General features: G+C 47.0%; 1 protein-coding gene across 1 annotated transcript in view; it reads right to left on the bottom strand.

Moving 5' to 3' along the window:
• The window catches only part of LOC119400224 (muscle calcium channel subunit alpha-1), a 129,833-nt gene that overhangs the window by 24,734 nt on the left and 88,646 nt on the right, over positions 1–16,453 (bottom strand). Inside the window, exons 24-26 of the mRNA XM_049420240.1 lie at positions 15,918–16,012; positions 11,199–11,358; positions 9,035–9,162 (exon numbers count right to left, since the gene is read on the bottom strand). Of these exons, the coding sequence (XP_049276197.1) occupies positions 9,035–9,162; positions 11,199–11,358; positions 15,918–16,012 (383 nt within the window). The remainder of the gene's footprint in view (positions 1–9,034; positions 9,163–11,198; positions 11,359–15,917; positions 16,013–16,453) is intronic.

Below are 16,453 nucleotides of genomic sequence, written 5' to 3'. Positions count from 1 at the left end.
CCCGCCACGGTGGTCTAGTGGTTATATATGGCGCTCGACTGCTGACCTGAAGGTCGCGGGATCGAATGCCTGCAGCGGTGGCTGCATTTTCGATGGAAGCGAAAATGTTTCGAGGCCCGCGTACTTAGATTTAGGTGCACGTTAAAGAACCCTAGGTGGTCGAAATTTCCGGAGCCCTCATAATCATATCGTGGTTTTGGGACGTTAAAGCCCAGATGTTATCATTATTTAGCAACATCCCCCTTTCCTGCCCGTTTCGCTTGTAGAAACGTAGTTGTAGTTTGTAGTTTGTAGATGACGCCGCTGTGATCGTCGGCAAGCGTGCGATCGCGGAAGATTTTCCTGCCTACGTTAGACAGGAGAAAAAGAAAAGAAAACGCTCGTAACGCGCTTGCCAGAATAGCTGTAACGCTTTGCGCCATACAAGATTAACGGATGTCGCAAATCATTTCAGCGGGATGGAGGACGGTTACTAAGAGTCGCCAGAATATTCGGCCACCTGATTGTAGCACAAGAATATTCGTAGGCTTTTCTCAGCAAGAAAGCTTCACAGATTACGAAAAAGTCGTCCTCGTCGGGAACTTATTCAGTGGCGTCAGTAGCAGCGCAATCTTCACACGTCGTGTGAAGCAACAAATGAGAAACGTCCCTCGCGCCGCTTTTCGTATGCTTGCGTGTTTGTCTTGCGTAGGCTACCGCCGACTACTTATAATCCCATTATAGTTACCAACAGATAATAATTATTTAACGAAAATGTACCACAAAGAAACAAACAACTAAATTTGTTCTCAGTGTGTTGTGGTTGGAGATGCGATTAGAGGATATCACTGCTACACCGCACCCTGGATTGGAACCTCGAAATGTAAAGTCCGACTAAAACACGTTGGAAAACTTATTGTTATGCCGCTGTAGAAACAACAGCACTTCGCTTTGGTTTGCATTGCTCGCAGAAATGTTCCTCCCTATCTGGTAGGCTGCTAATGACAAGATTGCGCACTAGCAGCTGCTATCCAGTGGAACTTGGGTAGGTTGATGTTAATCCGCTGTTCTTTTATTCTCTCCGGCGTACCTCTTGGTGGCGCCGGTGACGAATTGTTGATCAAAATTCGGTGTGCTCAAATCAGCGACAGTGCAGCTTTGAAACAATGACGTATATCACACTTTCTTATGCAATTTAGGCATCAATGTGCATTAAGAGGCCACCATAAAGTGATCCTAATAATACCAGACTGTAGAATACTCAATTAATAAGCATTCTTCAACACATGGTTAAAAACTAAATGGGAACGTCTACCTCAATAAACGGGCGGTCTACTTTTCACGTCCCTCTTTTCTATTTGTCGGTACTAAACCAATGGTTTCAGATGCATTTAGCCTAATTAAGAGCATCGACATTAATATATTTAGTAATTTATTCACGCATAGAAATGACCAAATCACTGCCGACCACATCAGCGCCTGTTGGCGCTCTTCAGAAGCATTTCTTGCGGGAATTACGTCACCAAGAGCTCAGTGGTACTTCACTAAAAAAAAAAGTTCTACCACGATCACTTTCTCGCCGTAAAATGTCACTTGAGATTTGTGTTGTTTGGTTGGCTGTACTTTTTATAGTAACATGAAACGATGGAGTCGTAAAAGAGAGTGAGTGAGGGAATAAACTTTATTAAAAGTCCGGGCGAGGCGGGGGGAAGAGGGGATTAACCCCTGTCCCGTCCCACTCTCTGTCGATGATGGCGTCAGGTGACGGCTTGAAGCCCTTGGACCCGGGCGGCATCCTCCGCTTGCCGTACGGCCCAAAGTTGGTCGGTCAGCTTGTCGCTAAAAAATATTCAACCAGCTCCACTTCGCAGACACCGATGAAACGTCGAAGCTGGTGGCGTTCCCTTCGTCAGGCTAATGCATTTCTATGTTTTGCAAGTCTTTCAGATATGTTGCATCACTGCTCTTTATCAAACTCTCTTTGGTAAGCTTTGAGGTGGTAGTATAGCCATCACCGATCACTTCAGCGCGCCCAAACAAGGACAAAGGGAGGTGACGACAACACAAGCGCTTACTTCCGACTGACATTTATTTACGAAAATGCATAATATGAACTCTTTCTTTCATGACGTCACAAAATCGTACTGATAATATTACGTGAACGTACTGAGAAACTGTGTTTCTTTCCACGACAAGATAACGGAAGGTGCGCTTACGCATGACTGACCCGCCTTTGTAATCAAATCCGACTCTATTATCTCCCTCACATCTTGGCTTCTGTTTCTAGCTACCACCCTACACATATCATACAATGGTTTACAAGGCCTACCAATCTTCAACCCACAATCATGACAATGCACCGAAAGATTGCCATCACGATAGTTCCCCACCTTCCTCTTGTGTTCCACGAGTCTTTGGTTCAGACACCTACCAGTCTGGCCGATGTAGCTGAAGCCGCATGTTAATGGGAACTCGTATACTGCTTCTGATACACACGGTACAAAAGGGGTCCCGATGCTCGATTATGCATGGCTCTTTCTTTTTCTTAAATGGGTTTGTCGTTTGGCAAAGCCGCTCTAGCTTCTCGGGAGCAGAAAGCACCACTCTGATTCTGTTCCGGTTGCCTATCTTCTTTAGGCGGCGACATGTGTTATGCATGTATGGAATGACAATGGTACGAATTCTATTTCCTTCTTGAGACTGATTTCCATTTCCTTATTTTTTCTTCAGCTTGCCCTCACCTGCATATCACACCGTCTGGGTATCCTGCTGACCTCAGTCGTTCTACCTGGTTTCCGAAACTGGTTGCCAGAGTGTGAACACATGATTTCTTTAGGGTGCTGTCTAAGCACTGTCCAGCTATTGCTCTATTGACATGTTTCGAATGGGACGAATAATAGGGTAACAGTGGTTTACATGCGCGTGGATGATATTCCCAGCACATATGTTTGTCAGTGAGCATAAGTTTCAAATAGAGAAACTGTATAACGCTACCTTCTGGTACTTCACGCGTCAATTTCATTGCTGGGAATATTATCCACGCGCATGTAAACCACTGTTACCCTATCATTCGTCCCCTTCGAAACTTGTCAAAAGAGCAATAGCTGGACAGTGCTTAGACAGCACCCAAAAGAAATCATGTGTTCATACTCTGGCAACCAGTTTTGGAAACCAGGTAGAACGACTGAGGTCAGCAGGGTACCCAGACAGTGTGATTGTATCTGCAGCTGAGGGCAAGCTGACGAAAAAACAAGGAAATGGAAATCAGTCCCAAGAAGGAAATAGAATTCGTACCGTTGTCATTCCATACATGCATAACACACCTCACCGCCTAAAGAAGACAGGCAACCGGAACAGAATCAGAGTGGTGCTTTCTGCTCCTGAGAAGCTAGAACGGCTTTGCCAAATGACGAACCCATTTAAGAAAAAATATTACACCATCTCCCGCTAAAGGGGACCATGAGTAGATGCGAAGCCGGAGCACTTGCACGATCGCGTTCCGTTGGCGCTCGTTGGGCATGCTACCGAGCTCGCGTCGTGGAACGCGAAGAGCGATGCTACGCGCGTCGTATCTTCCATCTAGCCTGGCCGTTAATTCTCACAGGGCGAGCGGGGAACGCGGTCGACAGGCGGGCGAGAGGGGGCAGCGTAGGAGAGGAGAGAGAAGGGGAGGGGACGCGCATGCGCTCGAGCTCTTCGCAGCGTTGCGCAGGAGAGAATTTCGGCATGTTTAGCCCGCGTTTCAGAGGAAGAGTGGAAAGGGGAGGGGAGAGGGGAAGTGGAGAGGGTATGGGAGAGGGGAGAGGTGAAGGGGAGAGTGTGGGTGGAGAGGGGAAATGGGAGAGGGTAGATGACAGGGGTATGGTGAGGGGGAGTGGAGAGGGTATGCGCATGCGCAGTAAGGGTGGTCACGCCGCACACCACCACCTCATGAAGCTCCGCCTTAAGATACTTCGCATCTAAAAGAAAGAGCCATGCATAATCAAGCATCGGGACCCATTTGTACCGTGTGTATCAAAAGCCGTATACGAGGTCTCATCATGCGGCTTCAGCTACATCGGCCAGACTGGTAGGTGTCTGAACCAAAGACTCGTGGAACACAAGAGGAAGGTGGGGAACTATCGTGATGGCAATCTTTCGGTGCATTTCCATGATTGTGGGTTGAAGATTGGTAGGCCTTGTAAACCATTGTATGATATGTGTAGGGTGGTAGCTTGAAACAGAAGCCAAGATGTGAGGGAGATAATAGAGGCGGATTTGATTGCAAAGGCGGCTCAGTCATGCGTAAGCGCACCTTCCATTATCTTGTCGTCGAAAGAAACACAGTTCTCAGCACGTCCACGTAATATCAGCAGTACGATTTTGTGACGTCATGACAAAAAGAGTTCATATTATGCATTTTCGTAAATAAGTGTCAGTTGGAAGTAAGTGCTTGTGTTGTCGTCACCTCCCTTTGTCCTTGTTTGCGCGCGCTTAAGTGATCGGTGATGGAAAACCAACTAGCCCAAAAATCAGTGATCCTTGTAGTAGAGCCACTACCTTTTGTAACCACAAAGTATCACGTGACAGTGGTGTGCCTGTGGTACTGCGCACGCCATTTGTTGGGCTAACTGTTGCCTCCTCCCTTTTTAGCGGAAGTTGTCTGTAGCGGGATTTACCCAATTTCTGTGGCACATACGCGTTTATGATGATGATAGTTTTCTGATAGGCCGCACAGATTTCTGTGGAACTTACCCCTTTTTGGGCTAAGTGTTGCCTTCATTTTTAGTAGACCAGTGGTGAGTAGTGGGATTTACCCAATGCCTGTGGCGCATACCCGTTTATGATGCCCACAAGCGTTACCACGGCTCCCGGACATGAAAGTATCGACCAAGAAAAGCGTCGCTGTTAAAAAGCTGTGCGACTACTAAACAAGGTAGGGGCGTTGGCTGTGGCCTCTGAGCAAATAGAAATGCGAAAGCTTCTGTTCTCCCCTGTGTGCCCTCGTCAGCAGCCTTGTTTTGTACGTGTTGAAAGTGGTACGGTATTGAAGAGGCGAGTGTTTCTCACCTCGGCGCGTTGTTTTATTGAGATAGCAATTATACCGTCACTCTCGGAGGATTGTTGCCCTCACCATCGCTGTCGCCGTCATGTCCCGGATATGTATACGTATGTATGTATACATACATAAAATCCGCAAACAAAAATAATTCAGAAGAAAAAATTCCGATGCGCACGGCCGGGGGTTTGAACCTGAGACCCCTCCCCCCGTTGCGCACTGCGCTAAACAATTACGTCATGCGTCATTCGTTCTCCACGCTACTAACGGCAGAATACAAACGCACGCGACATTGGGTGAAACGCACGGGACGCCACAAGTGGCGAAATTAAAGTTATGTGAGACGCGGGCCATGCTGCATAGTTGTCCGCGCTGCGTTTGCGTCGTATGGCTGGCGACCCAGGCTAGCTTTGTTTTCCATTTTGTGGTTGTAGCACCGCGTCACTCCTGGCTAGTCAGTCAGGGAAAACGAACAGCATCCCGTGGGTAGTGGTGGCGCGAGCTAGTGGAAACGCTTTGGCTTTTGTAGGCTTATGCCACAAGAGGTAAGAAACGAGACGGCTGAACCAGACTCGCAGTACATATCTTACATCATGACCAGAATCCCGAGGCTAAAATTATAGAGCAAAAGCACCAGACACCCATGAAGAAAAGAAGAAATATACGACACAAGTGCAAACAAATGCTTTATTCTTTCATGCGTCAAAGCATATATAAGTCCAAGGCAACCATACCTCACACGCGTACACAACAATAGCTATAAACCAAAACGTGTAACAAGGATGATAGTGCATTACACACGCGAAGACATGAGATCTTATTCAGATGGGTGCCGGGCAAAAAAGTAAAAAGAAGTAAGAAGGACAAAGAGGTGCATTTGTGCTCTAATTTTAGCCTCAGTAATATGTACACTCAAATGAAGTTTTATTTTAGTGACCAGAATCGACGCCAGCCGGGAACGGGAGCCGTGTCTTCACGTGCCACTGCCAAACGCCGCCTTTCTTTTGTTCTCTTGAGGTCGCGCGCTTTGCGGTTTTGTGCGCCGCCAAAAGGAGGTCACTACAGGGTCTTAGGACCTAAAGTCCCTGAAAAATATTAGGACAACGCGTGCGCACGAGTCCGAGAGTGGCTTGCGTTCTGCGCATGCGCCCTGGCGGCTCGCCAATTTCTAAAGTCCCCAATTCTAAAACTCTAGCTTTTCGCCGGAGTTGGGATGCGGAAGTCCGACTTCTAATTTGACATACAGGGTGTGGTCGACCGTGCTTGCGCACTTATCTCTTGAGGGGGAGTTTCGCACGTGTTGTGCTTTCACCGCAAAGTTTGTGTTGAAGGTATAGACAGCACCAAAGTCACTTTGCTCGCTGCAGAGGCGGCGTTTGCGAAAGGAGTGAGCTGCTTGCTAGCTAGAAGAGCCAGAGCAGGTGGTAGTTGAAGTAACAACTGTGACAGTTCACGCTCGTCCTTTGTATACGTGTGCGCTCTTTTCGTACGTCCTTCCTTGTCCTTTAGCAGCGCGCTGCAAGTGTCGAGCTGTGACAGTGGTTACTTCGCACTCGCCTTGTGTGTTTTCTTTTGCTGCGTCCTTTGTGGTTGAGCAGCGCGCAGCAAGTTTAGAGCTGCTTGCCGCTCTTCCCGCAACAAGTTCCAACTTGTTTCTATCGTATTCATTGCTTCGCCCTTGAGGCGAAACTGTGGTTTTTTTGTCTTTCCGTTTACGTCGGATCGCGGGGGGCGGAGCGCCACATTATTTCGTGTTATTGCGATAGCAATTATATGGGCAGTCTCGGCTGGGTTTTGCCGTCGCCATCGCCACCGTCATGCACCGTATATATATATATATATATATATATATATATATATATATATATATATATATGTCCCCCTAAAAAATAATTCATAAAAATGCTTCTGAAGCGCGGAATCGAAGCAGCGCCCTCTTGCTCCGCAGCGCGTGGCGCTAACCACTACGCCCGAAAGCGCAAATCCTTCAGGTAGCTAACGGCGAGTGTTATATACACACCCTTTACCGCTGACAGGACTCAGAGACGGCAGGCGCTTATGAGCGTTTCTTCATTACCAGCGAGATGGCGCAAGGAGCGCAACGGGCGCATTTAACAGTCGTAGGCCAGATCGCTCGCTTCTTCTAATATTTGAGCAGGGAGAACCTTGCCCTTCCGCTGTCTGCTCGCGCGGTAGTTGCTGCCAGGGGGGCAGATGTTTCTGCAGCGTAGCAGCGCGTTCATCACGAGCCGCTTTTCTTGCTATCGCATTCATTGCTTTGCCCTTGCGGCGAAACTGACTTTTTTGTAACAGAGTGATCAGTGCACTCAATAGAACGGGAACTATGGTACCTGTGGCGCTAACTTGCGCTACGTATAATATAATATGATGTACTTCTTGGGGTTTAACGTCCCAAAACCACGATATGATTATGAGGGACGCCGTAGTGGAGGGCTCCGGAAATTTCGACCACCTGGGGTTCTTTAAAGTGCACCTAAATTCAAGTAAACAGGTTTCAAGCATTTTCACCTGCATCGAAATGGGCCCGCAATTTGATCCCGCAACATTAGGGTCAACAGTCGAGCACCATGACCACTAAGGACACTGCAGCGAGTAACTTGCGCTATGCAGACGCTCCGCATTCTGCAAGTGGCTACACTGGGTTACGACACAATACTTGAACACGCGACATCCCACAAAGTTCAAATTTAGGGCAGTCGTTTTTCTTTTGTTCCTCGTTCTCATATGCTGAATTTTCTACGTCGAATAAGTTTCGCCTGTGTGCCCCTTTCGGTTCCGTTCTTACTGTACTTCTCTGCCTCTGCTCAGACTACGAAATTCGCAAAGAAAAAAATAGTGTTTGTAAAGTGTTATAGCGCCCCTTTGATACCACCAAAATAATTTTAGAGCCAACGAGAACATTGGGACATCATTAACACATGTATTCGAACGCTCAATTTATACGGGGGTAACTTATTTCAACTGCTGCTGTACGTCATGCGTGATATTACAGCGATTAATTGGCATAGCGTTTCTTGAGCTATTCTGAGGGTAGTCCTCTAAGCACTCATGTTTTTATTCGTAATATTGCTTTGCGAGCTTCTTTGTAACGCTGTTGGGCGATTGTGTTTCGCATGCGATATCGTCATTCTGTGTACGTAATTGTCATCCCATTTCTTTCCTGTAAAACGGTGCCAAAAACACACAATGCGACACATATACGAAAACGCAAAAACTTCGGGAACACTTGAGCTTTGCCTTCAAGAGGATAACGCGACAGCGTAATCTGGCCCCATGAGCATCGCCTTCTCAATCGCCAGCCTGCCTTCGCATCTCGGTGGACACCTCAATCATGCCGCAAGAAAAGGAAAGTCTGTCCACTTAACATTGGCCGCTTCAAACCATCCTAGAGTGCCTACTCCAAGTACACTTGCGAAGTGCCCACTCCGCCATAACTACCTTTTCCGAATTGAATACCCACTACGCCGTAAGGCAACACGCGCACCTGCGCTTCTGGACGCCTTGTGGATGCGGTTGCTGATAATGATGATTAAGTATGCGCTCTGAGATTGGTGGGCCTTTATTCTAACCAGTCGCTGCCCAATTCATATCTTTTGACACATGATGCGATTCTACGCTTCCCCGATACATATTAAATGTCTTAAGGAGACTTCTTCCACTATATGACATTCGCATAGCGTTTTTTTTTTTTTTTCGAAACTCTTTCAAGCACGGGCCTGGCTCTGTAGTAGAAGACCTGCTTGCCACGCATGTGTCGTGTGTTCGATTCCCATTCGAATCGAAGATTTTTACAATTTATTTATTTACAGCTATCTAGAATTCTCGCTTACGGACAACGCTGATTTTTTGCTCAGAACCAACGCCGCCGACTTCGGAATTTCTGCGAAATGAGCTCATAAACGCTATCGCGTTAATATCTGTTCAAGAGCCAATGAGTAGCCGGTGCAGTAGTTATGTGCGTACTACTGTGTCCGAAAATATGAAATGAAGACTCACTTGGCGTCGGGGTCGTATTCCGACCACAGGCGAACAAACTCATCCAAGTGGTGAGGTCCCAGGATCGACCAATCGCGGGTCAGGTAGTCGAAGTTATCCATAATGACGGCAACAAAAAGGTTGATGATCTGCAGACAGAAAACATCAACAAGAAAAAAGAAGGTTTCGTCAGGAATGGATTATTCCAACACGGCATATAAAACGAAAAATAGGAGCACATGCAAGCTCCCGACTAGGATATTTCCTGATTAAGTATACATTTATAATCACATATTTTAAGTAAAAATTATTTTTCAAAATTTCCGTTGACGGATTTTTCCCATTGACGGCTATCTTCGCACTTGTCCGTACGGCTCCTTCCTCATTTTAGTTATGCATTGTCAGCAATAGGAAAATTAAAAAAATTATTCTTTTGATTCAAACAAATATACAATGAAAACATGTGCCAAGCAGGAAGAACTATTTATTTGCTTTCGATATAAGCATAGGCGTGCGCACGGGGGCTGCACGGGGGGTGCAAGCGGGGGGGGGGGGGGGGCGCCAAGTCTGCCCCATGCAATGGCTTAGTAGGGGGCACTGCGATGAACCCCCCTTGAAGAGGAACCCTGCACACGCCTATGCATATGAACTTGATATTTAATTGGGGCACCACATGATGTAAAAGGCGCCTCAAGGTTGACCATAATGAACATTTTCTGAAGTTCTGGATTTTTTCTCGTAAGATTTGCAAGCATTGGTGGTCGTAAAATATTTTTAAAGCAATGTAATCCTATTGTAGAGGAAGTATTTATTACTCAGATACTCAGATATATCCAATTATTACACCGGAAAAGATGCTAACGTAGCACATTTTGGGAAAAAACATCTGGAGTGGGAAAAATATTGCATGGGAAAAATATTGCAATGATATTATAGAGCTTCTTAAGCAAATGTCACTGTTTAATATGTAAACCAAGTTTGGTGTTCGCACGAGAAATGATTCATTATAAACTTCCTGGCGAACATCCCTCACACGGCACCCTCCCGAATTCGGAAGGCTCCCACGTGACCGAAAATTTTTTTCTTTCCGAAATATTCGAGCAATTCAATGGTTCCAATGCAGCAACTCAGCGCGATCTTGCTCGAATAAATTTGAGGTGGTCGACAGAATGGCTGGGGCATTTGACGCGGAAGGAGCCAGCTACAATTGCTCTAAGTCGTGTGCTCCTGATAAAGGAGGTCGTAATTCACTGGTGGTGTCTGGGACCTCGTCTTGCACATTCTATTTTAAAACAATCACGTTGCATTTTGAATAAGATATACATCTGAAACGACCACGTTAATGTTGTAAGCGGGTGCTTTCTTCATGCTCCATCTCCGGCCTTTGTGCTACTAAATCCATTAATCGATCATCATATTCATGCTTTCTCGAGTTGCGTACTGGAACACACAAATTGGCATGAAGGAGCGCAAACTACCAACTGGTTTATTGAAAGAAAAACCTCGGAGAACTTGGGGATTTCATAAAAATGTAATTGTGTGAGCACGCCTTCAGAAATGCTCCCTAATCGTGAAACTGCAAGGGCATCTGATGCGCACGTATACATCCAGAAAAGGTTACTAGAAATTTGTGCGGCAATACCTTGAAAATAGCCATACCTCTTCCGATCAGCGACCTCAAAAATTTGCATCGTTCCGAAATCTCGCACTAATTATGGATCATTTCCATTCGCGCACACGCATCACAACTCCGGAACAAAATACCCACAGGCTCCACAGAACCATAGACATTTGCCCGTTAAAAAACTAACCTACGTTCACTTAAACTCGCGTCACTTCTCTGGTGAGAATGTTCCATATCCTACCATTACAATCTGTTCCCTCGCGCTCTAGCGTTTGTATAACAGAATATGACATAAGGGCCCCCTACACAGCTCCTATGAGTGTTACGCGGCCCTGTCTTTGTAACACAACATATGCACTCATCTTGGTGTGAATAATAAAAAAAACTGAATTTAATGCAACGTCTGAGTACTAGTATGTACATTCATGCAACAGCGCCGCATCGCTTTGCTCCTCTAAGTAGATGCTTAGCCCAGACAACAAAGCAACGAGTAGTTCGAGTCGCTTTGTGTCGTAAGTACCCCGTGTGACAACGAGTCCAATGTTGGTGTTGAACACTTGCCAGGAAGGAGCAGAGGATGTAGAAGGAGATGAAGTAGATGAGCGCCACGTCACTCCCACAGGGGGCCTGGTCTCCTTCTTCGGAGGCCTTGTCGCAACGGACGTCCTCTGTGTTCAGGCACGACAGCATGATCTCCTGCCACGACTCGCCCGTCGCTGACCTGCGTGGTCGAGAGTGAGCTCGCAAGGCCAGCGTTGCAGCCGCAACGCGAGAGCAAAGCGCAGCTCATGGAGTCACATGAAACGGGGTTACTGACGCGTTCGCAAACATCGTACAAGCGTTGGCTCCTGGGCATTGGAAAGCCTCCATCTATTTCAATTCACATATAACATTTTGTTATAGTCTGTTCTGTCTAAGTGTACGGAAAAAACCCAAATTAAAAAGATAGCCTCTAGAGGAGTTCTCTGCAGTCTTATGAGACTGAAATAGAAACGACCTTAAAGGGCCCCTCACCAGGTTTGACAGTTTTAAGCTGACGAGCGCAGTGCATGCACTGGGCGTTCACGATTACGTCTCCCAAAATTTGCAACGCTACGGGCCGCGTAAATGGGTCAAATTTTAAGCTCAACGCTGCTTGCCCTTCCTCTCGCGGTCTCGTGCCCAGAGAATGAGGCGATGACGTACATGGTGACGTACACAGCTAAAAGACAAGATGTGGCTGCGCCTACTCCTGAAGTCACCCAAGAAGCCTGCCGCCCCTCAGCCAGGTCAGTGCGTGACAAATATCGGGGACGTTTTCTATCTGGACATGTAGAAGAGGCCCTTAGGCTAGGACCTAAGTTTTGCGTAGCGCCTAAACTGGATAGAACCAAGACCTTAGCTCTCGTCAGAACAGCCGCCAGTAAAGCCTCACCTCCTAAAAGTGACCGGATTATATTAGAATGTGTCGACGCACTGCCATCAACTTCCACAGGCGTTAATTGAGTCAAGCTGTCAAGCGTGGTCTGGCACCTACGCGACAATGACCTCAAGTTGCTGTTGACAGATAAAGAAGGTGGCTTCCCCGTCGCTCATTCTAGGCTGTATGAGCAATTGGCACGAAAGGCCTTTTTCAACAACTTCAAAATGTCTGATGGTTTCCGTCCCGCGAAAGCCAAGAAGCTAGCAATTGAAAGGTGCGAAAAAGCAGGTCTTTCAAAACTGGCAGCCTCGATTAAGAGCTCAAAAGAGCTTTGCTTGTCTGCCTTTTTTAACGGCAAAGACCCATAAAGAAGGCATCGCTTTCAGGGTTATTGTCTCTGAAGCAGGAACTTGGCAGCGCTGCCTCGGGTCCTTTCTGCAAAAGTGCCTTTCCTCTTTAGAAGTGAAAGATCCGTTCCTGATCCGCAATTCGGCTGCGGTGTCCCAGTACTTGGCAGAACATCGTGCCCTGGGATCGTACGCATTCTCAGTGGACATACAGGATCTATAGCATTTGCTACCTGAAGAAGATTTGGCCACCGTGGTACAAGACGGCACAGAGGAGCTAGGAATCGTCCGCTTCCAGAACGCTATTGGGACCAGTGCCTCCAATTTCATGAACCTGGTGCTCCTCTACCTCAGTTCTACGGTTGTCAAGTACAATGAGCAAATATTTGTGCAAAAAACGGGGTGTGTATAGGTTCCCGTATCGCCCCTATTTTAAGTGATTTGCTACTGGCACACTACGATAGACAGCTCTCGGACCACCTCGTATCAGTTTGCTCAATTAAAGTGTTTCGCTACGTGGACGATTTTTTGGTTCTGTTCAGCGCTAATTCGGAAGACACCCTCGCACATGTGTAGCTGATTTTCAGTGCCTTCCAGTCTATCTTCCGAGGCCTTCACGAAAGAGACCTCAGTCGACGGCTGTATCCGTTTTCTCGACCTTGACCTCCGCCTCAGCCAAACCCCCACCTGCTGGGCATACGCGCCCCGCTCAGAGAAGCAGCTTTTGCCATTTTCTTCGGCCCGCTCAAGTCGCCCAAGGTTAGGGCTCGGCGGGAACTCGACAAGTCGAAGTTAGCGGTCATCCCGTACGTACATGCGGTTTCCCACCGAATCAAAAAGGCTGCAGGGCGTGCCGGTGTGCAGGTCGTGTTCTCGGCCGCCCGTAAACTAGGGTCCTTGTGCAAACGTGTGAACGGGACGCATTGGGACCACGATCCCTGCAGGAAGAACCACGTGTCGCCCCTTGTGGAATGAAAAAGTGGTGTAGTGTGTGAAATTCCCACCACATGCGGCGGGACGTACGTCGGCCAGACCGGACGATGCCTAAACGACCGCCTGCGGGAACGTGCGAACAACGTGAGGAATAAGCACGGCAGTAATCCAGCGATCCACTGTGCCAAATGCGGATGCGCACCTCTGCTTCAAGACACCAAGGTACTACGCAAGTACATGACAATCGCGCTCGAGAAATTTTCTAGACTTTCACGATGATGCGCAAAGGCTCAGTGTGTGTCAGCGCGCCGTCACTTACCCAGTCTGACAGGGAATACAGTTTCCTACAGCAATCTTAACCATCCATACGCCTGTTTTTAGTACCTCGTGCATCAGCATCCATCTCCCTCCCTCCCCCTTCCTTTCTTTCATAAGCTATATATTTGTGCACGCACAATAAAAGCTTTGTTGGCAGTCAGCACCCGTCCTCGTTTGCTGTTTCTTCTGTCCATGTTTAAACCAGCGCTGTGTTTTTCAGGTAGAATGACCCTACGTAGATGGTAGTGCTGTGACGTCGCTGCTCTACATAGACAACTGTGCTTTGACGTCGCCAATAGTAGCACGTGACACTGCGATAATTATTTGACACGACGTGTAGTTTGTGTAATTTGTTGCTTGAGTGGATGAATAAAACTTGAGAGCAATAATAAAACGCACAAACAGAATGTGTGCGTTTTCTTTTTTTAATTTTTACTGCGAGTCGCAGCGAGATTCGAGACTAATCTAGCTCCGTTTAGCAGGCGTTCGTGTTCTCGCGCTTTGTGCATCGTGCAGACGCCACCCTTTACAACGAAACTAATTTTCTACCGGGCATGGCCTCCGAGATTAGCCGGCGGCGCGCCGTCGCGCCGCCGGCTAATCTCGGAGGCCATGCTACCGGGTTCCAGCGCTCATTAGGCTCATTTATCCTCCCGCGTCTAACTAGATGTTCATGCGGCACACCGCTAGTATCGCGTCCGTACAAATGTCGCAGCCTTCGTGCTCAGTAATAGGCTGAAAGCCAAGTGATCGGCGAGGGCGCATTCGGCATAACTTGCAGAGATCAAGCGCAAAGAACGCCGCTACAACACCGCTCGCGTCTCGAGGCAGGCCCGTAGGGGCCCGCCCCTTCCCCCTTCCGAAATTTTGGTGAAGTATGTGTTTTTACCAAAAATAAAAAAATAAAATAGGTGTAATTCTTAGAAAGTCAAGGTTTTCAACAAGTTCCCCCCCCCCCCGAAAAAAATTCCTGGCTACGGTCCTGTCTCGGGGGCTCGGGCTTGGCATTTAGGCCAAGGAAAATAAAATGGACATTATGTGTTGTTTTTTCTGTGGTGTAGTAATTACGATATCAATTGAAATTAATTAGAGTGCACAAAAAATACCATTTCCATCGGCGGGATCTAAATCCACGACCTTCGAACTACGCGTCCGATTCTATACCAGTTGGGCTATGACGGATGGCGCTGCCTCGTCCACATCGGGGGGCATTTCTGTGCGTTTAATCAGTGGGAGTGCTAGCCAGCGCCGCTCGTAGACAAGGCGGCTACTAGCGGCGCCGCCTTGTCTACGAGCACTGCCTTGGCATGCTATAGCAAACCTGAAACATAGAGGCAAGCATCGGAAAGCTGCAGCGCATGCAGTCAAGACAGAACAAATGTTACGCGTAGTTGCCGCACAAATATTTTTTTTATTGAAATAGAAAATAAATGAAGGAGCTGTTGTCACCATTGCTTGGTGACGGTTACCCCTTTCCACATTCATTCTAAAAAGACAGGGCGTGCAAACAAGGACACAAGAAAGAAGTCAGGACACCACAAACGGCGACTAACAACTGAAGAGACGTACAACGGCTGAAAAGGAAAGAAGGCACGAAAACTTATCTGCGCATGCCCACGCAACAGGCGAACCTATCAATCCGGCACGCGTGGCGGTCTACGTTGAAGATAACTGTTAAGGCATTTGATTTCATCTTTATGCAAGTTAATCGACGGTTGGCTCACGCATGCGCTACCACTATTCTCGATATGCCATGCTTCAATCATCAGGCGCGTTGCTTCATTTCTATGACGGTACAACACTGCGTCATCTATATATATATATATATATATATATATATATATATATATATATATATATATATATATAATATATATATATATATATACAGACCTACAAGTTTAAGACAAACGCACAAGTGTTAATCAAATCCAGTCGGAAATGAAGATCCGCCGCTGCTGCAGATTACTACGAAATGTTGACGAATCTATTTGTATTACTTTAATGAAAAAAATTATATATTCCTTAGGTTAAGCACGTAGACCTCCGTGTGCAACAACTCAAGTTGACAGCACCATTGACCCCTTTCTGTAGCCATTATTTTAAAACTGCACCGAAGTTTGCCAAAAAGGAAGATCTAGTGCACTTCGCGGCATTTCTGAAGCTGAGCATCGTCCCTCTTTCACGGTTCTTTTCTTTGAAGAGAACACGACACACGATCGTTGCCAAAGTAAACGACACCATCAGTTGGCTCAGTACTAGCACACCGTGCAGCCTTACCTGAAGAGAACCAGGACGGCTTGAGGAAATGTCTGGAAATTGTTGTTGCGGTCGATGGCGCTATCTTCATTCTCCAAACCAATTTTACCAAAAAGCTGCGTACAAGAGAGAGAGTCCAATTGACATACGGGCGACTGCCAACCATCTGTTCGCCCCCCCTGCACACTTGCTGTGCTAGAACCCTCGACGAACAAGAGCAATGCAAATTGGTCCTTCAAATTAACATTTCAAGTAAAGCAATATATTTAAAATTTGTTTAAATTTACTATATGGGTTTTCACGCATGCTCAACAAATATGAATATTAGGCATGCGCTGCAGAGCCCTCTCGATCTAATTTGACAGCTTGAGGTTTTCTAAAGTGCACCCTAATGTACATACACAAGTATGTTTTTTTTTTAATTCGGTCCTTAGTCGAATGCATTCGACGCTGCCGGAGCCAACCCACAACAGCAAGCTCACCAGCGCAGCATCATAGCCACTGGGCTACATCCCAGACAGAAACACGAAACAAAAGCAAAGCAGAACAGCCATTTT

The sequence above is a fragment of the Rhipicephalus sanguineus genome, chromosome 10, assembly GCF_013339695.2.
Source record: "Rhipicephalus sanguineus isolate Rsan-2018 chromosome 10, BIME_Rsan_1.4, whole genome shotgun sequence".
Taxonomy (NCBI): domain Eukaryota; kingdom Metazoa; phylum Arthropoda; class Arachnida; order Ixodida; family Ixodidae; genus Rhipicephalus; species Rhipicephalus sanguineus.
Note: the sequence above shows the minus strand (reverse complement) of the source record. Positions and strands in the feature narration are given on the sequence as shown.